Here is a 27,244-nt window from a genome sequence, read left to right on the forward strand (position 1 = left end):
GTTTTCAGGATGGTCAGTGGGGCCTTTTTTCTTTTTTTTTTTTTTTTTTTTTTTTTTTTTACTCACCAAGCATATCCTAGGCCTAGAACTTAGGTTGTGTTATTATTAAAACTAGAACAAAAGTAGTAGAAGTGGAACAATTTCAGTGTTTTACCTATTCAAAGCTCTGGGTTGTTGTTGTTGTTTTTTTCTTGTTTTTTTTTTTTTTTGTGCATGCAACATCTCTTCTCAGTAGTTAATTAGGGACTAGATTGACTCAATTAACTTAAGATTTCTAGTGATTTTTTTAGTGACTTATGGTAATAAATGTAGACGTCAACCTTACATCAAGCAGATGTGGTAGCAATAGTGTGACAGAAGATCTTTTGTATTTTCTGCAGCCTGTACCCTGAAAAATGAAACTGCAAAAGCAGGAGTCAAATTTTCAGGCCTTCTGCCTTTTCCACAGGTACAAGTACTACAAATTGAGTTTGATGTTGGCTGTCCTCTTCTATAAGTAAAGCCATTGAGGCTATAACCCATATGCAACAAGGAGATGCTTATTTGAGAGCTTTTTTAATGGTAACACTCTAAGACTGAAGAGCAGTTTTATACATGTGTGGCAAGCAGGGGAAAGGAAGTCAGAAAGCACTCTCACCTTTTGAGACAGTAGTATGCTGGTGCTCAAGAAAATCTGGTTATGCTTGAATTCTGAAAGAGCTTTTTTTCTTTTGACAGTAAAATAGATCATTGTATAATCCTGTAACTCAGTTTATAAGTGAAAGGAGACCTAATTGCATTATTTTGTCCAAATTTCTGTAAAATCAACAAACGTAGCTTTGTAGAAAATAATTATGGTCTGGTTGCTTTAACACATCTCTTCCTTTGCGTATACAAGAATGCTAGGTATTACTGAGGGGTGTGGTGGCTGTTGTTCAAAGATATATCTGTTTGTAAATACTTCAGTATTGACGTAAGTAATGCTAATGACCAACATACTTCTGCAAGGGGAGGTGAGAAAAATACAAGATTATACTCCATGGAGCACTAATTTGGGATAAGATTTGCAATATAAATTAATCTACCCTAATACGTGTTTACAGTTTTATTCAGCTGTTATTTATTGTTCAAAGATTTTCTAGATTGTTTACTTCTTGGGAGAGAAAGCTGGAGGGTGGAGGAGTACGTGTTGGCATTTTCGTAATTTGTATAAATGTTCATTTATACTGGACCACATCGAATCCTGAATATACACCAGGAATGTAGAGAACAGGGTTGTGGTTTTTTTTTTTGCATGACTTCCATCCCACTCCCCTCTGTTTTTTTGAATATCTGTATTCAAATAAGGTTCTCTACTCTTCCTTCCAAGTTCTTGAGACACCTTCCCATGTCCACTTGGGTCATATGGGCCAGGAACTACGCAAGCTGTAGCGTGGCTGTGTTTGTTGTCCTTTGTGTAGTACTCTTCCCTGATTTCAGTTGTTTGTCCTGGTTGGAAGGTATCTGTCAGGCCAAGCAACTTTAACAAAGCCATGTGGCTTAGTTGTCTGGCAGTATTACAGAATAATAAATATGGTGATCTGAGGTTCTGTAGTTTCAGTAGTGGACAGTTGTTTAGGTGGGAAGTCTTAGGAGAAGTACAAACACCAAGGTGTTCTTCATCTTTTCTCAGAGTGAAGAATTTAGTTATTAGATACCTGCAGATAGGTTCCAAGATCTGAGTTGCATATTTCTAATAATAAATGTTTTTAATTTTATCAATGATGTGACTCATGTTTCCTAAGAAATGTGAAGCATTTCTAGCTTCCCTCTCTAGGACTCTGCCGGTAATACTACAAATGACTTACGTTCTAGTGAAACTGTCCTGGTTCACAAGATTCCTTTTCCTTTTGTTTATTCAGTAGCTGCCAATTTGACATTACTTACATTATTTTCTTTTCAAGCTAGTTGGATTATTTTCTTAACTAAGTTTTTCACATTATAACTGTGACCAGAAAGAATGAATGGATGCAGGTAGCTAGAGCCATGCACAGAAGATGATGTCAAGTTGTTGGTCAGAGAGATAAGCAGTGGTTTTGTTTCAACAGCAGGTTAACCTTTTCCATTTTTTTTCAGCCATAAAAAAAATGTTTTCGAGGTAGCTTTATAAATATCAGCAGCAAAGTGAGGCAGAAGAACATCAGAAACTGTACACACAAGTTTGAAAACTTGTCCCTTTCTGTTGTGTGCAGGCAGGCCCTAATTTTGGCCAGGTCAGAGTGGTGCAACGGGGAATATGATTATAAGGAAAAGTCATGAAAATATTTGAAAATAAATAGTTTAACAGAAGGGAAATTAGTTGCATGTGCAACAAGAGGATTAGTATGCAAGTACCATGTTGGGAAAATGTCTGTGTAGCAGCAGTGGGCTGAAGATAAAAGCAGAACAGAATTTCCTTAGCCTAAGAAAATGTCAGTGAGACACCATCATTTCCCATGGGTCATGGAAATCTCGTGGCCAATAAATTACCCTTTTTCAATTCTTACTCTGCTGATTTCTCGCTTTACCTGCTTTCATACAATTGTAGGGTGGCAGACACCATCCCAACTGTGAAATAAAATATCCAGTTTCTCTTCAGCTTGTGCTTGGCCTAATTTGTGTGAATGAGTATCATCCAAGATAACTTCTGCTGTTTCAGTCTCATCTAGTTATTGCTGTAAGCATGCACACACATCTCAACCAGCAGGAGAAATGCTTTTGAGTCACAAAAACAAACAATGAAAGCACCAAAACAAAACAACAACAACAAACCCACCCAGAAGTGCCCTCCCTGCCAAAACCCAACTCAGAGACATTCTCCAAGAAGGCATTACTCAAATTCACTTTGAGTTCATTCAGTTCATTTAGAATTTGCCTTAGAACAGCTCATTACTTTTAAAAGGATTGAAACTATACTATCCCTACTTCTTGACGTGTTCTTGGTGACTACCAGGCTTGCTTACCAGCTTTGATATGAGAACATATGCTTTAGTTTTCTGAAAAATGTCTGTCAACAGGATATCTAATGCATGAAGTTGGGGGGGGTGGTGGTGAATCTGTTGGAGTTCGTATGGAATAAACGTAGGCCCATACTTTGGGTCTTGGTGATGTCTTCTAATCAGAACCTGAGCAAGTCAGTGTTTCACATGACAAAGTGTATGCATCAGGCTAGTTGTCAGTAATGTTCTGTGTAGAGGAAAACAGACTTTTATGTCCATTTCCTTTCTGGATGAAAAAATTACATATGTAGAATGAAAGCTGTCGTCACTATGAAATCAATTTGAATCTTAAACCAATTAGTAAACTTTTAAATCCAGTGAAAGTATTGAATAGAATAATTCCATGTAAAATTGTGTTTCTTTAATGGTGTTTTTTGTAGATCTGAAATTATTTATAGAAATTTAATATTTTAATCCTACTTATTAAGACGTGTTCATTGCTATAACTTTTACATCAACTGTAGCACTGCTAAGGTGCAAAATAAGTCTTCTGGCAGGGATTGCAATTTTGCATATATCTGCTTAGTATTTCTTCTGAAGCTGTCGTATTGTGCAGTCTGTCGGTTTAGATTTGTTAGCTTCTGATGAATTCATTTACCTGAAGAACCTTTTTATTTTTTGTGCAACAAATTCAAGTACTTAGAAAAAAATAATGCTCAAAGATCAGCCTGATGTGATGTTTTTTTAACTGGCTTTGTGAACAGGGAAGAAAATTTGCTAAGGTTCATTCTAGTGCATTGCATTACATTTTGAACATGAGTGAACTGCATCATATTGCTCGTGTTGTCCCAGAGGAGTGCCTTTGTAGGCATTACAATATACAAACTAAAGTGCTACTCTTTCAGGAGGTGTTCGGTCTGCAGCTTGCATCATCGTGCCCTTTTGCAAAGGTAGCATCTGAATCAACGAGACTAGTCTTGAAACCGAGAGGTGTCCTCTGAGACATCAGACGAGCATAACAGCCACAGCACACTTCTCCGTTGAGCCAAGTTTCTGTGTAAGAAGAACTGTAGTGCTAATACGTTTGCAAAATAGCTAAACATTATGCTGAAGACAGTGAGCTTTTGTCCCTGCATTTCAGCATCCTACTGGGATTAGAGAGTGTGCAGCATAGTGAGTAACTTAGACAGTGGGGATATGCTGTTCACTGAAGTAAAACAGTGCAGAGTCGCCAGTGTTTACAGCTTCAAATACAGGGTAGCAGAAATATGTTGCTGCTTTCGGGTTGCTTCTGTCTTCCCTTTGAGCCCCTCGGTTACTCTTGCTCCGCGTCTTCTTTAATTGGTAAAACCAAACTCAAAAATGCTAAAAATGCAAGAGCAGAAACCTCTTAATGCTCCATCTTCTTTCTGGTCTTAAATGTATATATTCAGGGCTGTAAGTTTTTCCAGTTGTTTTTAATTATGTGACTCAAGATCATCAAGCAGACTTCAATAAAAAAAACCTTCCTGCCTTGGCAGGAAAGAGAAGGGAAAGGAAAGATGTCTGTGACCCAGTGTAGGATCGGGCACTTGTGAGGAAACGGAATTTGCTCGCTTCACCTCTGGAGCGTAAGGACTGGGATGTCAGGGTTCCCAGTCCATAATTCTGTTGTAACATTGATGTATGAGACTCCGTAGCAGTAGTAGTACACCTTGTACGTGCACCCACACTTATGTATGTACTCGGGGTAGTTAACTGAGCTTGCCAGCAACCAAAACTATCGGTGCAAAATTCAGTTATTTTTGGTCAATGGAAACTCTAAAAATTGTTACTCCAGGAAGGGCTATAAAATTTATCTGTGTCTGTGTAAAGCTTAAAAATTAGTGTGGCTTTGGTATAGATCTGGTAGTAATTTATGGTCCTAGCTATTACTGGTTATTACATAATTTATAATATGTGGATTTCATTTTTTGGACTTCAGTGCATTATATTTATGTACCCATTGGAATAGAACATTTTATGCTAATGTTAATCCCTATGGTTTATGCTTTTTCTTTTTAACATATGGAACATATGGTTTATGCCGTTCCTTATAAAATTGCTTATCTTGAGTAACTTTTCCCTAATAAACACTCTTTAAGACTGTTGTCTTGCTTCCTTAACAGTTGTTTCGAGAAGTACGAATAATGAAGATACTGAATCATCCCAATATTGGTAGGAGTCCTGCATTTCTGCAGACTTTTTTATTCTTATGCTGTTTATACTTTACTCTTTTGGCTTTATTTTGAGTATACTTCACAGCTATGCTTTTTTTTTTTCCTTAAAGTTTTTTGAGATAATAGGACAGTAAGTGTTCATTGCCTCACCTACCTCATTGTCCCTGTTTGAAACAAGAGTTTTGATGTGAGGAGATAAGTTGTTCAGTCAAGGGAAACAGCATCACAGAGCACTCTGGTCCACTGAGGGCCCAAATTCCCCTCTTTACACTGAAATCACATGAGTTCCTTAGGTGAAACAAGGAAAGCTCCACTATTTCAGCCTAGGAAAGACTCCTACCGCCTGATATTTCCAGAAAATTAGAATTGCCAAGTATGTAATTTTCCCTTTCTGCTTTAGTTCTTTCACCTGCCCCACAGCTTCAGGGCCTTACTTTGTGATGACAATTCTTCTGGCTGAGGAGGGCTGGACAGTCTTGTTCCAGAGACACTTAATGCTCCTGAATCGGCCAGAGGGCTTGTTGCATACAAGGTATGGACAAGGCATACAAGTTCCTACATGCTAGGCACTCCCCTTTCATCCCTTGAGTCGTTTGTTGCTTTTCCAGCATTCTCAGCTTCTGCTGGTTTTTGTGTTTTTGTGGGGGGTGGTGATGAGGTTGTGTTTGTTTTAAAAGAGTGGTTACTGGTTGGCATCTGAGGAGAGACTGAGAACTCCTAACAGTTCTGGTACCTATTCAGCTTTTAGTTGGCCAGCATCTCAAGTTTCTAACTGGGAGCAGTTTACTAGTGGAACAGAGAAGGCTTGTATGATCTTGCAGAAGTCTGTCAAATTAAACACTAATTCCAGCATGAACTTGTTTGTATAGTGTGCATAAACTTCTGAGGAAATTGTAAATTAATATGCTTTATTATCAACCCTGAAATTAATTTTGCTTTTTTTTTTTTTTCCCCCTCAAAAGAATGCTAACCTAAAGGTTATAAAGTTTTCTTATAGTGCAGTGTTCTCACTGGCAATAAATTATACTCACTTCATGAATAAGGCTTTTTTTTTTGTTTGCATTGTGCGTTTACTCCCTGCTGCAATCTCTCTCTCATTCATTTTTCTTGCAGTAAAATTATTTGAAGTTATTGAAACAGAAAAGACATTGTATTTGGTAATGGAATATGCCAGTGGGGGTAAGTGGATTCTTAATTCTGCTTTAAGGATAAACTGAAATACAGAAAGCCATGCCGGTTGCATGCCTAGGAACAATTTAAGGATTTTATGATTAATGGGCTATTCCAGTTTGCCCTTCACAACGATCCTAGCAGACCTCCCAGGGCAAAATCTTTTTTGCTTGCATAATGTTCTGTAAAGCAGCCTGTTAGTTTTGTGCTTAAGGGTAGTTACTGATCTGAGGTTTACTGCAGAAAACTTGGTGCCTATTCTGGGTGAAAACTTGACTTGGTACTGATGTGCTATATTTAGGCAAGCAGTAGTCCTCATTTTACCTTGAAAATGCATGCTAAAGCATTTGGAGAGGCAGGTCCAGGGGATGGAAATAAGGAACGAGAGAAAGGGATCATAGAGAGCATGATGGACAGTGGGTGCATGCTTGGGAAGCTGCTTATCATCTGAATGGGAATTGTTTGAAAGTGCAGAGGGAGTCCAGCACAAGACTAGTGACGTTAGGAAAAGCTGTGTTGGTCACATAGTGCAAAGATGAGGATCTGAAAGGAATTTGAGCAGCTTTATTGGAAAGAGAACAATGAGGAAGAAAAAAAGGAAGTAATATGTACACTGTGAAGTGAGATGGCTAGAGACAGGTGAAACAAATCTGATATATAAGAAGTGATTTGTTTCCTGGATTATTTTATATCTGACAAATATTTTTCATGATCACTTTTTTATGTTTTGCAGTGTTTTTAAAATAAATTAATTTTGAAAAGTTGAGGAAGTTTTAGTATGAAATTTTCAATTTTTGTATTTCTTGACTCATACATGTGTGAAAAAAGCAAACGAATGCAAACAGTAAAAAGGATTTTTTTCCTGGCTGCTTCCATTTCTCTCCTCTCTGGAAAAGGGAAGGGTTTGTTTTCAAGCATTGCTTGATTGTGCTTGACAGTCAAAAATAAAACCTGAGCACTAGAACTGATGTTTTGTCCTTCCCATGTTTAGGAGAAGTGTTTGACTACTTAGTTGCACATGGAAGAATGAAAGAGAAAGAGGCTCGTGCAAAATTCAGGCAGGTATGAAATTAACATTCACTCTTTCTTTTGTTTCTATTTATGGTATTTTTAGATAGACATGAGTGTGTGCATACTTCTTTTGCTTAAAGAGAAGTTCATTGTTGTGGTAATGTTTATTAAAGCTGGAGTGGAAAAAATCCCTGAAGAGAAAAAATATCTGCTTCCTACGTAGTATCTAAAAATAGTAATAGACTGTTTTACATTCTTTTTAGTGGATGTTCCTAGGAGCCACATCTTTTATTGTGACTCATTTGAGGCTTTAATTCTTTTCTGAATATTTTAGTATTTAACAGACACTTTATCTAGAGGTGTTGATATTATTGCACGTATATTGCTCTATTATGTCACATTGTTTTGTATGACAGATATTCCATAACAAGTTTTTAGATTCTTACTTCCAAACGTTCTCATCCTAATCTTTTTTCTTGAACTGTTTTTAGTGATTAAAACACTTTTTGTGAAAAGCTTTAAGAAAGAAACAAACAAAATTTGGTATTTTTCAGAATTAACGTATATGGTTTACATGTAAAGAACCTGCTTTTAACTTGCTGTTTCAGACTTGTTTATATTATACATATGTATATATATATATATGTACACATATATATATGCAAAAGATATGTATGAAAATGTGTAACAAACTATTTCGCTAACAGTTTAATGCACAGGTATGCTGCTATTTTGGAGTACAAAATGTAAGGTGGAATATACATCTCTCGTTTTTCAGAAAAGAGAATTTTGATTTCCCTTTATAGCTATTGGTATGGTGTGATCAGCGTTTAAAATAGATGTTTTTCTTGTTACTTTGAGGAGTATATATGGAACTTTTTAATAACAAGATGAGCTGCTCTTAGGGATTTTCTAGTCTTTATATTTGAACTGTAAAGAAACTTTATGTATTAACTTTATTATGTTTTGCTGAATCATATCAGGAGCTAAAATTACTTGCTGATACTTAAAAACTGATGCTGAGGTTGAGCTAAAATATTTCACTGATCATCTTGTTTCAGATTGTATCTGCTGTGCAGTACTGTCATCAGAAATGCATAGTTCATCGTGATCTTAAGGTAGGCTGTTATTCATTCTTAGTTTTACTGATTGACAGTGTAGACTTAATTTCATCCTATATGCTTCTCCTTGCCATAGACTCTGAACATGTGAATGTTCTATCGCTTGTTTGTGTTTTATTCCTGATTTTCTAAAGCACAAGTGTAATGTAGTTTGCCTGCTGAAACAGGCAATACAAGAATAGAACATGTGTTACTTTCATCCCAGTTTTGGCTCTAGGAGAAAAACGTGTTCTCTAAAGTATTATACCTGCTGGCGTAGATATCTACACATTGAAGCTGCAGAATTTCAATGACAGCAGTCAACACCACTTAATTAAAATATTTTCAATTAAAAAATATATCGCAAGATATGTAGACCATACATTTCTTAGTGATTAATAAGAAATATATTAGGTTTTTAATCAAAATCAATTTGAACTTCTGGTTTATACTTTATTGCTTAATTCAGGCCAAAAAATAAATTGAAGGTAAACCAAAATTACTGCTACTGCATGTGCAACCTAAGCCTTTAGTCTGAAGTTGTCTTCATGCCAAACTTAGATATGATAGGACTTGGACACAAGATCTTCGCCCATTTAAAAGTTTGTTTGTACTCTTGCTTTAATGACTCTGTGTTTAAAAAGAAAACACTGGTATAGTTGGTTTTTGTTTTTTTGTTTGTTTTTGCTAATAAATCTAAATATTTGTGAAAAGCTGAGCTTGAGTTATTCCTAAGTTTTTATTTTACCAGTGTATTTTCTCTAAATTCCTTACAGTACACTGCAGCATGCTTTCAACCTCTTTCTTACAAATCTCTTGTTGAGTTGTCTTCTTCTGCATGTGCATATGGTGCTGGGTAACGCATCGCTTTCTGCTGAGTCCTCCTTTCCCGGGACTGTTAGTATGTGGCATTGGAGGTACTATTGAATGGCCAGTGCTTCTAAGTAAGAATGGAAGGAAATGGATGGATCTTATTAAAAGTGTTTTTTTTGTTTGTTTGTTTTTTTTTTAATTAATTAAAAAACATCAAAGTTTTTAATTAATTAAAAAAAAAAAAAGTACTCTTCTTGCATGGGGGTTTAGCATCTGCAAATATTTTGTCGGCTCTCTGGAGCTTGCTGCCACCATTGCTTTTGGGCTTTCTAGAAGACTGTACTTGGAGATGTGTTGGTTGAGCTGAAGAAGCCCCTTTTCGCTGGCGATCTCTTACTACTTGTGACTGTGGGTAGGAGGGAGGAACCGGCCATCTCCTCGCCCTTATGTGGCATTTGTTTGTTCTGCCCAGCTATGTAATTAACTCTTGCTGCATTTATTTAGCATCCTGCATCTTGCTCTTTCTCATAGAGCCCGTTACAGCCTCCACTCTTCATTCATTTCTTAGTTGCACAGCACGCATACGCTTCTCTGCAGAGCTCACGAGACTATAGAAAACTGCTCTGCAGTATTCACATGATATCCCTTTTACCATCTGTCCTAAGTGCCCTGCTGCTGGTCTTCTTCCTTGTTGCAGAGCAGGCAGGCAGGCTCCAAAATAATTTCTTTGTTTGCTTTCCTCTCTCCACTTTCTCTTGGATGGAGTTATGCTAGACTCATTTGAAAAGTTCAGCGCTAGGTGTGATTAAGAGCTAGTCAGCCTAGCCAACGGAAAATACATTATCCAGAGTAAAAGGACTATATGTATGGTTTTGAGGATGTGCTCTCACTTCCTCTCTCCTTTCCAAACATTGTGTGTCATCTCTGTCTCACTTAAAACTCTTTGCATAGAGCTGGAGAGAAGGAGGAGGCAACTTTAAAGTTACCTGCTTCTGTTGCTTTTCTCCAAATTACAAGCATGACTGACCAGTTTACTTCATTAGCACCGTCATGACTGAGGTCTAGCACCATGCTGGAGATTTGATAAGCTTTTTTTTTTGTTTTTATAAGAGAAGGGGTAAACTCTAATAAATGTAAGTTACTTCAGACTAAAGTGGGAAGAAGCATAAGAAAATCTGCAATTTTGTCCAGCCTATTCCGGCAGAAGAGGAGTGCAAGGCCCCTTGCTACTTAACCTGTCTCCCTTCAATTTGTTTCAGTGATCCTAAACAGCTTGCGTAGAAAGTGCTATAAATGAACCCAGCTCTGCTCGTACTGTGATGGACAAAGCTTATTGTGCCCTTTCTGTGTTAACGCTTTTGCTCTGAACATGTAACCAACAAGAGCATAGTCTTGTTATTTGGCATATTAATAAGGGTTCTTTTTGGCTGGTTGTTTTTGATGTTTTTGTTTAAGAAAGAAACCTAAAAGTGCAGGGTGTTTGAGTAACAGACTACTGTTGAACTAGGAGGGCTATTGTAATCGCAGAGCAGCTGCACTGACAGTAATGTTTTCACCACAAGGAAAATGAAGTCTTTGTGCAGTAATGTAGAAGGCTGTCAAATCTGGAAAATAGCTCTGTGGGTCTGTCTGCAGGCATATCAGCTGGAACCAGCTGAGATTACAGGTCATGAATTGGGAAAATAAAATATTTTTTAGGAAAGTTGGTTGGAATTTAACCTTTTACAGGAATAAAATACAACTTGTTCTGTTTCATGTCTATTGGCTTGATATGCTGATTGTTGATTCTCCTTTCCTTTTTATTTTTAGTAAAGTAAGCAACAAATTGTCTGCTGCTTCAGTGATCCTAAACTAAGATATTTGCGGAATTTGTTTTCTTGTCTTTGTTTTGTTTGTTTGTTTTTCCCTTCTCTGAGTAGAATGAAAGAACAGTTTTCCATCTGTTTCAAAGAGGGCTCAACTCTGAACACAATATCCAATGAGAGACTTCCGTGTTTGCTATAAAGCTGATGTTTGCCAATTAAGAGAATCCTGCACTTTGGCTAATGTCTGTCCTCCTATTGAAAGAGAAGGATTCTTGCACTTCTCAGTTACTGAGAAGTAATTGTGCTGTTGATATGTACATCTGGAGCCTGGACACGTCAGGAGCCTGGATACAGTTAGATGAACAAACATTATCCAGTTCTGCTGTGCACGTTGCATTCTTGTATCTTAAGAAATGCACTTTATTCTTTTCCAGTAAAGTATTAGTATGTCTCTAACCACGCTCTTTTTTATCTTCTGATGTTAAGTATAAGATGCGGTTCACTGATTGTCCAGGTTCTTGAGTGATTGCATAGATGTATATGTGATGCATTCCATGCACATGGTGGTTGCTGAATAGCCATTAATATGACGAGATGTATAATACATGCATTTTTCATATGCAATGTAATAGAGTATTAAATACCTTGGTGATGTTATTGCTAAAGCAAATGCTAGCAATAAAGGAGGGAGAATTTTTTTGGCACAGGATGCTAAGTTAAGGCATGTGGTGTGAAGTGTTTCATCTTGCAAGCAGAAGAGATCTTCTTTTAAATGCCTTTTATCATTTATCCCACCAAAATGGAAGAGATCTGAAATTTAGTACATGCTCCTTGGTGTCAGAAGTTGGCATGAACCTTTCAAAAGCTGAAATTGCTGTTCTGAGATGTCTAGATGCTTCAGTCTTAAACTGAACAGTTCTATTTTCCTGGGTAAATATAGTCAATTTTCAGTCTTAGCCGTGTATTAAGGAGGATTAGTTCCTTTCTTTCTGCAAGAAAGATACAGAAAATGAAACACTTTTGCATTTATTGATTAAATGATGTACTGTAGTGTATTGATCTTATACATAGCTTGTCCTTTTCCTCTTTCATTTTCCTTTTAGGCAGAAAACCTTCTACTTGATGCAGATATGAACATTAAGATTGCAGACTTTGGTTTTAGTAATGAATTTACAGTTGGTAATAAACTGGACACATTTTGTGGAAGCCCGCCTTATGCTGCTCCTGAACTTTTCCAAGGAAAGAAATACGATGGTCCTGAAGTGGATGTATGGAGCCTTGGGGTGATTTTGTACACACTAGTAAGCGGATCATTGCCGTTTGATGGTCAGAACCTAAAGGTAGGGTTACAATATGAAATCTTGACTTTTATTGTCTTTAAAATCTTCAATATCGTTTATAAGTTCATCTTTTAAAACTTTATTTTACAGGAATTGAGGGAGCGAGTACTGAGGGGGAAGTACCGTATTCCGTTCTATATGTCCACAGACTGTGAAAATCTACTTAAGAAGCTACTAGTACTGAATCCAATAAAACGAGGCAGCTTGGAAGTAAGTAATTTCGTCTTTAAGAAAAAAAGGTTTTGAAATTTAATAATGAGCAAAATGCAGTAATTGCTTGATGTTTCTATATTTACTCATGATCGGTATTTCCTGTTTTAAGGGCTGAAAGTTTTATTTGTGTTAACAAAACAAACAAACAAACACAAAACTTAGGAAACATCCCAGAAACAATGCAGCTTGAATATAAAGGTGTCAATTAAGGTATCTTTATTGCAGCTGACTAAAGACTGTCATTTCAGAGTGTTTCAAAGCGCAAAGTGCTCACGCTTGTTTGGATCAGATAATAGACTCGAAATGTGGGGAAAACAGGACAAGATTGTAAATATCTTTATCTTTGAGGAGTTTTTCAGAAACAGAAAAATAGCACCCAGCTGTACCATAAGCATTTCTGAGAATAACACCTACTTACCATAGAGATGAAAGTAGAGCAGGAGATAAACAGAATGCTTTTAAAATAGTATTTGCATGAGTTAATCACCAGTGACCTTTGTTTCTTCTTTCTGAGTACAGTTGTGCAGCAGTGGATAGTGTTCCAGAGATTAAATCCCATTTAAGCAGCTTTATATTTGTTTTGGTGTGACTTCTGCTTCCTGGCATGGATGCTACCTACCTGTTCAAGGAAGCATGCATTTACTGAGCTCTGTCTGCATGCAACTTTGAAGCTGACAACTCTTTTGTGACTTGATATAAATAGTTTTAAATTGAAAATAATCTGTATTGAAGAGAGTAGAGTGATGACGTCTGTTTGATGGATATTTATTAATTATGCTGTACTTATTACCGTCTAGAGGACAGAGTGATAAGAGTTAGATCACTGCAAGATGGTGAAATATTTTATTTTTTTTCCCCATGTTGTTTTTCAGTTTTAGGAAATAAATTTTCTTTTTCTCAAAAATCTCTGGACTTTCAGCTTTTTTTCTTCGGCTCTAATTTCACGTTCATTCTGGATACTATGGTGTCTTCCAATTCTTTTAAATTTCCCTTTTATCCCTGGAGAGAGGTGTTACACAGCAGCCTTACATGAAACTATAGTTGTCAGATTGTATGGAAGAGAGTAAGTAAATATTATGTGGCTCAAGGGTATCTTGAGTCAGCACTGGAAGTAGTGATGATAATTGTCAGTACACTAATGCAAGGGAAAGAGATATCACAAACTTGTTTTAAATGAGTGCTCATGAACTCACATTTGTTAAAGTAGAAAGCTATGGTACATGGTTTAGAAAGAAATGGTTATTCCTTCTGTATAAGCACTTTTAAAAATACATAGAATGTATTATATATATTTATTTGAAACTTTTGAGATAGAACAGGCAAGATTTTTATTAGCCTTGAAAGTCAAGGAAATCTTCATCAATAACATCTAGTTGGATGGAATACAGTTTGGTTTGATGATAGTCAGATCTTTAAATACCCTGACCAAGGCTGCTGTTCTGTAATCAGCTAACTAGAAGCCAAGTTGAACTTACATAGATGTAATATTGATCCCAGAATGGGATCATTTGTGTAATTTCCAAATGCTTGCTTGTAAGAACCTGTTTGAACAGTTGCACAATAACTCGGAATGTCTGTGAAATCTTGTGTTTCAAAGACAGAAGATAGCAAGAAGATAATGTTTAAGAAATGTAAACCTAGAGTAGCTTACACTGAACTGTAGAACCATATACCTGAGACATGAAATACAGTAAATGGGAATTGCTGGGTTTGCCTACTCAAGAAGGATGAAGAAAAGGAAGTAGGATTTGAGCAGTGTGATTTGTCATCCAAAAATCCCATTGTGCTTCACTCTAGATTTAATTAACAGTATTTAAAAACAAATAAAAATTGCCAATCGTGTAGTATTACTCTGGGAGCTTATCATGTTGCCACAAGGCTACAAGTAAATAACAGAATCTATTGTCAAGTAAGCTCGTGATATATGTACCAGAAATGCAATATAGCAATAAACATTCACAGTCCCTTCCCTCTGGCCCCCTCAAAAGCCCCCAAATCAGTTCTGTGGCAGAACTTTGAACAAATCTTTGTCATCTTGTAAGCAAAACGCTAACTGGCTCCAGTACAAAGTTTTGTATTGTACTTGTAAGGATACAGCTATTTGGGTCTGTAATTTGGCAGCAGCACTGCATACAAAGAATTTGGTTATATCAGTGGAAAATTGAGTCTTTTGCTCTTTGTGAGAGATAACTTAATTCAGTGTTTGCGAGGCATATTTGGAGCCTGTGGGAAACTTGACTTGTTGGCACTTGTTTCTCTCTTCTGTCAGTCTGGTGAGTGATATTAGCATCCGTCCCTGAAGAGACATGTATGCCTGTTGCTGTAGGAGGAAAATTGTTTTTAGCTGTGGTTGTTTTTTTTTTTTTTAAGAAAAAAAAAAAAGATGAATATGTTCTTAAGGAGAAATTGTAGTGGTGGTTAGATGTTCCACCTGCTCAATGTTGCAGGCATACAAAGGGTCCAGGCCACAGTAGGAAATTTTCCAAGGAATGCAGGAGAAATTTTTAAAGTAAATATCTGCGTGGCACAGAGAGAGTTAAGAGGCATTTTCCCCACAGGCTGAACTGTGAAAGTCTTTAGTTCAAGTGCAGTGAGAAGATGCATAAGAAAAACACGAGCAGTTGGGATCAGGGTCTTGAAATGAATGACTCTGGGAAGCGTAGGCGTGCTTCTGAAATAGTCCTTAGTTTCTAAAATCTCAAAATCTCACTTTGTTATTACTTGAAGAAATTATTTATTGTGATATAGTTTGTATTGTAGTAATGTCCAGAGGCCTTAACCACGATTAGGGCATAAGTGTGTCAGTCTCTAAACTAGGCAAGATTAAGGGACCAATGGAAGTGAAATGAACAAAATGAAAGACTTGTGTTTGTTGGAAGTGCAGTCTTCTCATCGTTTTTTCTGATGTTTCAGCTGGTTGCTTCTGTTTTAAATGGTAAACAAACAGTATAGAGAATGAATTAATGGGGGAAAAAAAAAAAAGAATGTGAAAGATCAAAGGAGAGACTGTAAGATGTTAAGGGGGAAAAGGTGGGAGGGAAAGAGCAACACTCAAATTATTATGAATTTCAAGTTATCTTATTTCTCATTGTCTAGCACAGTTTTAATTGGGTACAGTAAATGGCATATTGAACCGATGCTTATTTCTTTACTTAGCAAATTATGAAGGATCGGTGGATGAATGTTGGCCACGAAGAAGAAGAGTTAAAGCCATATACTGAGCCTGAACCAGACTTCAATGACACCAAGAGAATAGGTAAGACTTCATCAAGGATGTTATGCATGGCTTACATAGGCAATTTTATCTTGTAAGTCAAGCTAAATTCTTATACAGAATTTCAGATACAAGCTCATCATACAAGTAATATGTTTTCTTTTTATTTAAATGAGAAACTTTATTATAACGCCTTCCTTATAGCTAGTCTTGTGACTGAGCTGACATGAATTCATATGCTCAGGAAAGAACAAATAAGATTACAGAATTCAAAAGGCAAAAGCAAACAGGCTTTTTTATGAGGGCAACAATTTTTTATCTGCCATGGTCAGAGAAAGATACTTTCGCACTATAGCTGTCATGGTTTCTATTTGCCAGTGCTTTATTTGTTGAATTACATTTAATAATGTTGAGATTTTTCAAGAAGCAGAAAAAAAAAAAAACAAGGAGTTGTAACTTTTTTGATTTTTGCACAGCAAAGATGCTCAATGATTTGAATTTTAGTTACCTTTTACGTCATAAGTTTGTTGATTTACTGTTTGTTTATTTTTAATGTTCTTAAAACTGAAATGTAATCCCAAATGCATAATTCTGCTAATGTCCCTAACTCTCTTTCTAGACATTATGGTCACTATGGGTTTTTCAAGAGAAGAAATCCATGAATCTTTAGTAAATCAAAAGTACGATGAAGTCATGGCTACTTATTTGCTGCTTGGTAGAAAACCACCTGAAGTAAGTGCTTGCATTTTGCATCTTAGCCTTAAAATATGTCTGGTTTGAATATTCTGATTGTCAATTATTTCATCAACTATTGTGGAAAAATATATATAAAAATAGTAATTTGGAATTGGTAACTTCAGTAATTTGTTTACCTTGTTTTTAATATCCTCTTGGATATCTAGTTAGTTCCCATCTGAAGGAATAGTCTGAACATAGTATCTTGGCATTTGCTTTTAAACATGTTGAACTGCTTTTTAAGGAAGTTAGCTGTTAATCTGGAGTGGTGTGACTTTTAAGTGCTGAGCCTTCCTGTTATGTCATAGTTCACAGTTAAAATCTGAAATAGTTAAGAATATGACTAAATCACTTATTTTTCTAAGTTGTGTCATCCTTTTTTCTCAGAAATGTACTCATCCTTTCTCACTTACATATATATATAGCAACAGTATATAATTTCATTATAGCAATTAATACATAAGTGATAGAAAATCATTTGGCTTTTTGGAACTAGAGGTATCTGCAGATCTTTTTGGACCACAGGTATTTTCAAGGAATCCAAGCTGAGACCAAGGGTTTCTTTTTTGAAGGATTTTTCTTCCTGCTGCTTCATTGACCTTCCTTCATTTCTAAGATAGTGTAGTTCTGATATGAGTACGTTTTTCCTACAACATCTGTGAAACGGAATTCCCTTGTGATAGCAGAGCATGGGGAGAATAGGTCTAAAATGATTTTAACTTTAACTGCGTGGAAGAAGAGATTTCTTTTCCACTGCTCTTACAATTTATACTTCTTAGGTATCATCAAACCAGCAGCTGAGTTATGTACCTTATAAAGACATTTCAAAGGCTATAAAGAATGCCTGGATCGATAATACTGGCTTTTTTAGACGCTGTGACTCAGTCCTACAAATTCTCTTTGAACTTATTAAAAAAAAAAAGTGGGGGGGGGGGGCAGCGAGAGCAATACTTTGGCTTAAGTTTTGAAGCAACACAACTTTTGCTACTGTCAAGATTCTTCTAATTATTTATTTAGACCATTTATTAACTTAGCTTTAGATACGTTTTCTAAAATACACAAAACACTGAAGTGATAAAATTCATCTTGAAGAAAGCTGAACTCCAAATACAATTTTAAATTTAAAAGATAGCATTTTTGATTGGAACTCTTCAACTTATTATGCTGTAAAAGTACTGGTAACGATGAATTCTGTTTATGCTTTGAAAAAATGTTTTTGTCGTAGTTTGAAGGAGGTGATTCCCTCTCCAGCAGCAACTTGGGTCAAAGGTCTCGTCCCAGCAGTGACCTCAACAACAGTTCTGTGCAGTCTCCTGCTCACTTGAAGGTCCAACGGAGCATATCGACTAATCAGAAACAACAGCGGTTCAGTGATCATGGTGGGGATGACATTCCAACAAGTAAAGTAACATACACAATTTAAGTCTGAATGTGCAGTGTTTTGTGAACCTGGCAGGTCCACCACTCTGTGCATTTGTTGTCTTCTTGTCATGCTCCGCTGTGATGCTTTTATCTGTATGAACGTTTCTATGGTAAATCTAGGTCAATGTAATTTATGGATTTAGTTTTTTTGGATTTGTTATTTGGTTGACTCACTAAATAAGAGTTTGAGGATGTTTCCTGTTTAGTAGGTAGTGGCAAAATACTGATCTGAACCAACTCAAACTTGAAAACCGCTATGTTTAGCAGTACATTTGGAGTTTGTTTGTTACTCAAGACAACAATTTGACCAAGTGTTCAGGAAGCATTTTCAGATGAAAGTGGTTACATCAAAAGTGAGTGCATTACATATAAAACATTAAATGAAAATTTTCTTTCTCATAGAGAGAACTGTCAGATACTAGAAACATTTTAAAATTGTTTGGCCCTTCTTTTTGCCTAATTTATATTGTTCTAATTTTTCCAGTATTTTCCCTCTGCGTTAGTGTGGCATTTAAAAAAAAAAAAAAAAAAAAAGTAAAATAACCAATATTGTGGAAGAGATCATCAGCTGATGTGAAAGTACTAATGCAAAATCAATTTCCTCTGATTTCTCTTTAAAAATGATACTGCAGGAATTGCATTGGTTTAAGGTTGAGAATTAAAACTATTCTAAGTTTTACATATTGATATGAAATGTGAACTAATTCTGAACTGCACATCAGTAATGTAGAGAGTGGATAAAAAGAACTTAGACTGTCAAAGCTCAGTCTAATAGGTTGGCATATGTTCTGAGTTTACAGTCATGGTTGTTCAGATAGGGGATTATATTTAGACTGAATCAAAAAAAAAAAAAAAACTATTTTGGGCAAGAGATTATTTTTAGGTATTATTAATATTGTTTTTCTTTGGCAGTTGGTCCATCAATTCCTCCTGCTGTGTCATACACAAAAAGGGCTCAGGCAAACAGTGTGGAAAGTGAACAGAAAGAAGACTGGGACAAAGATGTGTCACGCAAACTTAGCAGCACTACAGTGGGATCCAAAGGAGAGATGGCTGCAAGTCCACTTGTGGGTCCAGAAAGAAAGAAATCAACCACGGTTCCCAGTGTGAGTGTGTGCACATTTGGTTTGTTGTGTTTATTTTTCTCTATTTAAACAGAATCTGCAGCATAATGTTACTATAGACATAATGGTTACTGAATAAGCTACTAAGCCTATTTCTGGTAACTTCTGGCAGACAGAAGTAGGCTACAGTGAATGTGTCTTAAAATAAACCTTTCCCTTCCCCCCTGCAACTTTTTGTAATGCTAACATAACAGTAAGCATGAGAACGTCTGGATTTGGGTAAAATGAAGGTCTGTCAAGACAAACTGTGAATATTTAGGAAAATAATGTAAGATCAGAGCCAATATTGAGTGTCCCTGGTTTCTAATGCTTGTGTTATCCACAAGGAAGGGACTTTCTGAATTGGAGATTTCATCTGAATGATCTTTTCTAATAATATGCCTGTTTGTCTTTGTGAAACCACTTTATTTTGGACTTCAGAAATGAGATGAGGTGAGGGGGAACAACGCATTTGTTCCCTTATTTGTGTGCCTGCTGATGTCATAGAATCATAGAATATCCCAAGATAGAAGGGACCCAGAAGGATCATCACATGCAACGTCTGGCTCCACGCAGGACTACATTAAACCAAATATATGAGAGCGTTGTCCAAACGCTTCTTGAACTCCAGCAGGCTCGGTGCCGCTTTTCTCGGGAGTCTGTCCCAGTGCCCGACCACCCTCTGGGTGCAGACCCTTTCCCTAACCCCCAGCCTGACCCTCCCCTGTCCCAGCTCCATGCCGTCCCCTCGGGTCCTGTCGCTGTCCCCAGAGAACAGAGCTCAGCGCCTGCCCTTCCACTCCCCTCGTGAGGGCCTTGAGGCCTCCTCTCAGCCTGCTCTGCTCTGGACTGAGCAAACCCAGGGACATCAGCTGCTCCTCGTACATCTTCCCCTCCTGACCCTTCACCATCTTTGTAGCCCTCCTTTGGACATGGTCTAATAGTTTTATGTCCTCCTTATCTATTGTGGCACCCAAAACTGCACACAGTACTTGTGGTGAGGCTGCACCAGTGCAGAGCCGAGCAGGACAATCCCTGCCCCTGACCGACCAGCAATGCTGTGTCTGATGCACCCCACGGTACACCTGGCCCTTTTGGCTGCCAGGGCACACTGCTCGCTCATATTCAACTTGCTGTCAACCAGAACCCCTAGATTCCTTTTGGTGCGGCTGCTCTGATGTCTTGTTCTTTTCTTAATACTTTTATTAGGAAATGATCAATTTGCTAATTCAGAAGTTATCGTATCATGTGTTGTTTCATAAACCACTGTCATATAGTTGCCTTAGACATCTTTGTTCTAAGTAGGAGAGTCTCTCTCTCCTAATGTGAAAGCATTTACTTTGTCTTTTGGAAGTTCATACATAGTATTATAAGTGTTTGGAACGCAAATGATGAAATGCTGCATAGGAGCAGGTATTCATGTTCAAAAAAAAAAAAAAAGGATGCACAGGCTATAATGTTAAGTAAGATTGAAGTACAGCTTTTGCTATTTAAGACAAGTTCTACTAAATACAAAAGTTTTGGCCACCTTTTAGTACAGTAGGCAGGAAGCAGGAATTCTCATTACCTTTGGGATTGTACTTGCTGTCTTCTATCTTGGATATTCTGTGAAGATCATACGCATTTCTACTAGGATTCTCTTTAAACAAAACAAATACTGAAGTTCATTTGACATCCTGCAGGCTTTGTATTCAGTGCATCCAGAGACGCTTTAAGTATTTTTTTTCAAATTTTTACCATTTTTTTCCTGCACAGAGCCTTTGACATAAAGGCTGCATAGATTGCGTGCAGAAATTTTGCATCTTCTAAGTTTAGATTTCATATCTGAACTTTCCCAAAACTATATTGCCCCAAAGCTTATTAGTCATGTTTGTTACAACTTGGTATGTCAAAAGCATTTCTCTCCTTTGTGAGATCTGGTTAAATAGAATATCTTTGCTATGAAGGTTGAGAAATTGATTTTCTTACAAATACTGAAATTTATATTAGTATAATTTGCATCTATTACTATGTTGAGGGTTTTGTGCTAAGCTTTGTGATGGGCAAGATTAAGGAATAAAGATGTTTGATTTTGCAACAGTAGTTACGGTTGAGCAGCTTACACAGAAAGAAGTTATTTTATTCTTTGAAAAATGCTTAAAGTTAACATATAGTTATTATAACATGGAAAATCTGTACTCTTTTGTGTGCAGCTTTGAGGGTAGTATAGTGTAGGGAAGGCAAGCTTTCTCAACATATTTATCACCTTCAGTCATATTAACAGTCATATTAGTCTATGATTCTAGTCTGACTTCAATTTCAAAAATATTTATTGTCTGTTAATTTTCCTTATGAAATGGCTTTGAAACAGTTTATTCAAGAATCTCTGTGGGAAGATACTAAAGCAGAAAAGCTGTTGATGAGGGTGTCATAAATCCACAATAGATCTTGCAGTTTTTGATGTTCTATCAAAACTAGTGTATTTTGGAATCACACGAGTCTTCAGCAGCTATTTTGTGATTAACAGGAGGAGGAGGAGAATGTTTGCAGGTATTTTATGAAATACACACAAACTAAAATTAGTACTGGAGGGAGAGAAGGTCCCATCATTGTTCATTACTACAAGACATTTACCACATCTTATGTAAATTCTTACAGTAAAATTCCTCTGTGTTCTGCATGATAATTTCAGGGTTGACTGACATAGATTAATATTATTTTATTTTTTCTCTTGAAAACCCTTTTGACAGAGTAACAACAAACCATAAGAGTAGAGCTCTAGTCAGCAACTTAATTTGCACAGGAAAGCCTTGAAAAGAGCCAGGTGCACGTGTTCTCAAGGATTTCAGTTAGTTGCTTCAGCTCTTGATCGCAGAGTGAAATAATTCAGCAGTGCAGGATGTGGGAATTGGATAGCAATACTCAGAGAAACTTAGTTGTGTTGACATTTGTTTCACTATGCTTTCTCTTAGTGTTCTTTCAATGGCATAGTAAGGAGGTGGTGAATGAGGTATGGGGTGGGGAGGAATACCTGTTGATGCAACTGATTTGTGTTGACAGATTAGTACATTTGAAAGCATTAGAGGTGGCTGAAATTCTGTTTTAATTTCGGAGGCTCAGGTTTGTTGTTTTTGTATTTTTTTTATTTTTTTTTTTAACATAATACGTAGTAGAAGACAACAAAGTAATTTAATTTTGGTCTTAATTTTCTTCTAGAACAATGTATTTTCTGGCAGTGGAATGACAAGAAGGAACACTTATGTTTGTGAACGTTCTTCAGATCGCTATTCTGCAATACAGAATGGGAAGGACAACAGGTATTCCTCAACTTTTCTTGCATTGTTAATTGGGATATGCAGACTAAGGCATAGAAGTAGGTTATATAATAAATCAACACAAGTGTGAAGCATGGTGTAAAATACAAAGTTTACTGTGTGTTTTCATCTTTGCTTCCACCACAGCTTCTAGATTTATGATGAAATTTAAAATTGTAAGTGTAGATCTGCCTTTGTCTTGGTTTTTTTTGGATCCTCTTTCAGTTCCCCATTTAATTGCTCAAAAAGTGCCTTTTTTTTTTTTTTTTTTTAAAAAAAAAAAAAAGACTGCAGTGCTTTCCACTGTGGTTTTTTTTGTTTTGTTTTGTTTTGTTTTTTTGTTGTTGTTTTTCTTTTCATCAGTGGAATGAATATACTCAGTTCTTTTTGAAAAATGAGGAAGAATTTTTGTTTCAGTTGTTTGGTGTAGCTGAACATCTTGTGCCATCATCAGAATAGTCTGAATCTGAAACCTTTACTTGTTTGCTACAGATATGGTTTAGCTTTGGGACTGTTGTTGCTAATACATTATTAATGCAACTTCACTTATGTTTATGGAGGCAAAGCTGTAGTTTGGCTGAAGTCATTTGACTTTGTTTTTAAAAATTCATAACAGAAGAGTTCTGCTACTTTCATCCTTTCCTTGCCACTTAGGCAATGCAGAAATAAAAATACTGATGGAAGGAACTGTTATTGTGAAAGGTTCAGCTCAGTTTAGCAGTGGCTGGGGGAAAGAGCTGATGCAAAAGGTGAATATTTTGCTTGAAGCAGAGTAGCCTGTTCTGTTCTCTGTGGAAGGCAGCTGCAGGTGCTGCTCTGTGAGACTTGAGAAGAGCCTTTCTGTGCCTGAGGGATTCTGCAGCCCCAGGGGGCAATGCAGCTTTATTCATGGGGATTTAAACTAGCACACTCAAATCTTGTTTCAGTCAGACCAGTAAGCTCCCGAGTGAGCTTTTACAGCTTTTTAAAATTTTATTTCACTTACAATACTTATTTAACGGTAGGTTTGGGGGTTTTAGTTATCATTTGTCTGTAGGGTTTTCATCTCTTGGAAGATAGCCAGCACAGCAGCCCTGGTACTGATCACCAGAGGGTTTTGCAAATTCCAGTGCTGTCGTTGTCAGAGGCGTTTTCGTGGCGTATTGATATTCTCCAAGGTATTGAAGATGTCTTTCAGAAATAATACATTTTTGTGTTGCTTGAGAAGTGTAGTACCAAACATTATGGTACGCATAATTCCAAATGCATAGCTTTCCAGAGTGTGTTACCATGACAGAAAGCAAAGTGATAAAAAATATGGACATGAGGCTAACAGTGTCTTAATTGCTCCATACAAATGTAATGCCTTTGTTTAATGGCTAAAGACATTTTGGCTAAAGACACTTTCGAATACTTAATCAGAGTTAAAGGGAACAACTTTCTCTCCTGAGAATATTTTAACCACTTGCAGAAAATGCAAAATTTGGAACTTTTTGGTAAACAAGTTGGGGGGGGGGGTGCATAATTCAGAATTGCTTTCATGGCTGCTGGGTGGTTGCTGCAGGTTGCTGTGAGTTGATTTCTTCCATAGGTCACCTTTTCCTTAATGCGCCATGCAGAAGTCCAGAGGAAAAGTAAACTTGGAAGTGACTGTGTTTTTAAAGAACCAAGTGACAATGTGACAGCAATTCCAAGTAAAACATGCTTTGAGTTTTAGGTTTTTGAGTTTTAACTGAAAATAAGGTATTCACTTGGCAAAAGAGATTCCATTTAAGCCTTTTATGATATTTTTTCAGCATTTTTTGACTATTTCCATGTAGCTGGCATAGTCTTTCTTCATCACTTCAAATAACACGTGTGTAAAGCTTTAATTGCGGGAGGAATGAAAAGGCCCAATTTAACATACACAGTAGCTTGATTTACACTTTCTTGTGTACAATACTGATGAACATTTAATGGTTTACTCACAATTCCATATTCTTTACTACAGCTGAAGGAGGCAGCTTAGTCACGCTGTCTTATGATTACTTAAACAGCACTTGCTATGTTTTAAATGAAAAAAATGACTAATCACTTTCCATAGGGTTTTACTCTAACTATTCTTTTCCCCTTTTGTTTATCTGGCCCTCCTGCCTTGCTGCTGTGATAAAAGTCTAACAGAAATGTCTGCAAGTAGCACATCTTCTGCAGGCTCTGCAGTAGCTTCGGCTGTATCAACACGGCCTCGACATCAAAAGTCTATGTCTGCCTCTGGTCATCCTATAAAAGTTACACTGCCAACCATCAAAGATGGCACTGAAGCTTACCGGCCAAGGTAACAGATTGTTATTTCTTTAATGCTTAAAAAATTGTGTTCCTCAGTTCATTATATACTCCCAATATGTTTGTAATCAATTTAAACCTGCCTTGTTGCATTCTGTTTTGAAACAGTAGGTTTCTTAAGTAATATGGTGTGTTACAGATGATTTAAAACTGATTTTGATCATCACACTGTTTGTGTACGTTTAAAGAAGTTCCTTGACTGCCTCCCTCTGGAAGCTCCTGGAAAACTTTTCTAGTTTTAAATTTAGCTAATTTGGACAGGACCATACAACATAGACCACTGTAAATTCATATGAAATACTGAAATGTTAACCATTTGGTTTTGGAGATTACTAAGCTTATTTCTATCTGAAAGCACCATAATGTAGCTGCTCTTGCTATTAACTGCCCAAATAGCTTTAAAAATTTATTTGTGCCAGCTGGTTACTTCTTCAGAAATATTGAAGTTTTTGGAATACTTGTATGTTAAAGGTTTTGATTAACATGTTTTTCAGGAAGAGGGCTGGGAAATAGTTTCAAATCTCACTAAAGACTTTAACCTTTCTCCTTTGTCCTATTACTTGTGTGTACTTTTCTAATTGCTCTTAATACATGAGATAGGTGGATTCTACACTGAAAATCTCTCTTGATTTTTTTTCCAAGCATGAATCTTAACAATCAATAGTGGGTTCAGGTTTGAAAAAAGGGGAAAAAATTAAGAGCAGGGTTTTTTTTTCTATCTTTGAGAAATGGTTGTCATGTAGGAGGGTTTCTAGCATAGTCTTTCTCTTTATTTATGCTTCTGTTTTCCCAGCAGTGCAACTCAAAGAGTGCCTGCTGCTTCCCCGTCTGCTCATAGTATTAGCACTACTACTCCAGACCGAACCCGCTTTCCTCGGGGGAGTTCAAGTCGAAGCACTTTCCATGGTGAGCAGCTAAGGGAGCGGCGTAATGCCACTTACAATGGACCACCTGCCTCACCATCACATGAAACCGGTGCTTTTGCACATGCTAGAAGAGGGACATCAACTGGTATAATAAGCAAGATAACTTCCAAGTTTGTTCGCAGGTTAGTACCTCGATTTCTAAGAAAAAAAAGTGCCCAGCCTATAACTAGGGCCATATTTGCAAAGTCATTGAGAATTTCCAGTTTAACAGTCTGAATTAAATGTAAATTTAGTCAGAATACTGCTTGTTTTGTGTTCCTTCCAGAACCTGCCTTGTACTTCTGTGTCTACAGTTACCATTCATGTTTGACCAGCTATTCTCCTGTTCCTTTATATTAAAAGAGCAAGAGAATGCTTCTCAAATGTTTTTTTTTCTTCATGTTTTATAGATAAAAGATGCTACTTTTAAGTTAAAATGAAATGAACTTAAATACTGAAAGCAGTGACTTAAAAATGAGTCATTAATGTTAATGATACTTTACTTTTTAATGATTAACTAGTGAGTCTGGGTGCAGTTTGCTGCAAGGGCTGTATTTGCAATGAATTTATTGCTGTGCTTAGAGGGATTTAGTGTTTACAAATTATTTCAGGGAATTACATTTCTGTGAATAAATGAGAAGCTTAGAAGTGGGCAGAAATCTGGATATCTGGAAATACCAATATTTCAGTATCATGCAGCCTCTCATATCATGTTATTGTGATGCAATAAGAAGTCTTCGAAACTAAGTTCAGGATTCTGAAAGAAGAAAAAGGAACACATGCAGTGGAGGCTCCTGGAACCACATTCATTCCAGTGATGATGCTGACAGTAATAATAATGTGAGGAGAGGTGCTGGGGAAGATTTCTAAATACACTGTTTGATTTCAAGTGACTGTTCACTTAGCAGTCATAATAGCTTTCCCAAAAGAAGATTTAATTTTCAGTTTTCCTGTGACAGCAATTTACCTATAATTCTTAAGCCTATTCATGGATGTGTCCTTACTGCTCTGCTGTCAGTTTTGCAACAGAATTGTGTTTTGGAAGCATCTGTTTTCTTTGCAGAATCATACTGCTATGTACTGAATTCTCTAGTTTGTGCATAAAAGAAGGATAAATTCAAAGCTAGTTTAAGCTTGTAGTTGCAAATCCATACGTACAAGAACATGAATTGCTTAAGGTGATGTTACACAGGGAAAAAAAGAAGAGCAAAAGCTAGGAATGCAGAGATGTTCCTTGTAAAAGTAACTTAACCTGGTCTGCAGAAATCATGTCAATTACGTCTGAAGTAATACCTCCTATGATGACGCTTCCCCTCCCCCCCCCCAAAAAAAAAAAAAAAAAAAAAAAAAAAAAGTATGTGAATAATTTTCTTGTTTCAGAAACCTGAAGATACAGAACTATGATTCTCCACTGTTGGTATCTCTAGCACTCACATAGTTGCTGGGAGAGGGTCTGTTCTATGAAAGATGCAGTAAAGTTACTTAACTGCGTTATCAGTTGTAGATTTCCAAATATGAAGAAAGGTATTTTCTGATAAGTAACTCATCAGTTTCATGAGCAGAGGCTGGTTTTTATGTTAGACTTCATTGCTTTCTTATGAAGAATAATATCTTAACTTTTTTTTTGAAGAGGGATGGAAGGATTAACACAGTCATTAGGTTAAACTGCAACATTGCAATATTAT

At 36.7% G+C, this 27,244-nt stretch overlaps 1 protein-coding gene across 2 annotated transcripts in view; it reads left to right on the top strand.

Annotated features, from left to right (window-relative positions):
* MARK1 (microtubule affinity regulating kinase 1) overlaps window positions 1-27,244 on the top strand; it is a 56,518-nt gene that overhangs the window by 23,926 nt on the left and 5,348 nt on the right. Inside the window, exons 4-16 of one of the 2 annotated variants that reach the window (XM_084283299.1) lie at window positions 5,084-5,132; window positions 6,248-6,313; window positions 7,296-7,366; window positions 8,377-8,433; window positions 12,137-12,373; window positions 12,464-12,583; window positions 15,743-15,842; window positions 16,420-16,532; window positions 17,761-17,935; window positions 18,870-19,063; window positions 22,256-22,356; window positions 24,485-24,646; window positions 25,451-25,702. In XM_084283299.1, coding sequence (XP_084139425.1) covers window positions 5,084-5,132; window positions 6,248-6,313; window positions 7,296-7,366; window positions 8,377-8,433; window positions 12,137-12,373; window positions 12,464-12,583; window positions 15,743-15,842; window positions 16,420-16,532; window positions 17,761-17,935; window positions 18,870-19,063; window positions 22,256-22,356; window positions 24,485-24,646; window positions 25,451-25,702 — 1,697 coding nt within the window. The remainder of the gene's footprint in view (window positions 1-5,083; window positions 5,133-6,247; window positions 6,314-7,295; window positions 7,367-8,376; window positions 8,434-12,136; window positions 12,374-12,463; window positions 12,584-15,742; window positions 15,843-16,419; window positions 16,533-17,760; window positions 17,936-18,869; window positions 19,064-22,255; window positions 22,357-24,484; window positions 24,647-25,450; window positions 25,703-27,244) is intronic. The other variant, XM_084283300.1, reaches the window with a different exon arrangement.

Source organism: Netta rufina (assembly GCF_964035555.1).
Source record: "Netta rufina genome assembly, chromosome: 3".
NCBI classification, from domain to species: Eukaryota; Metazoa; Chordata; class Aves; order Anseriformes; family Anatidae; genus Netta; species Netta rufina.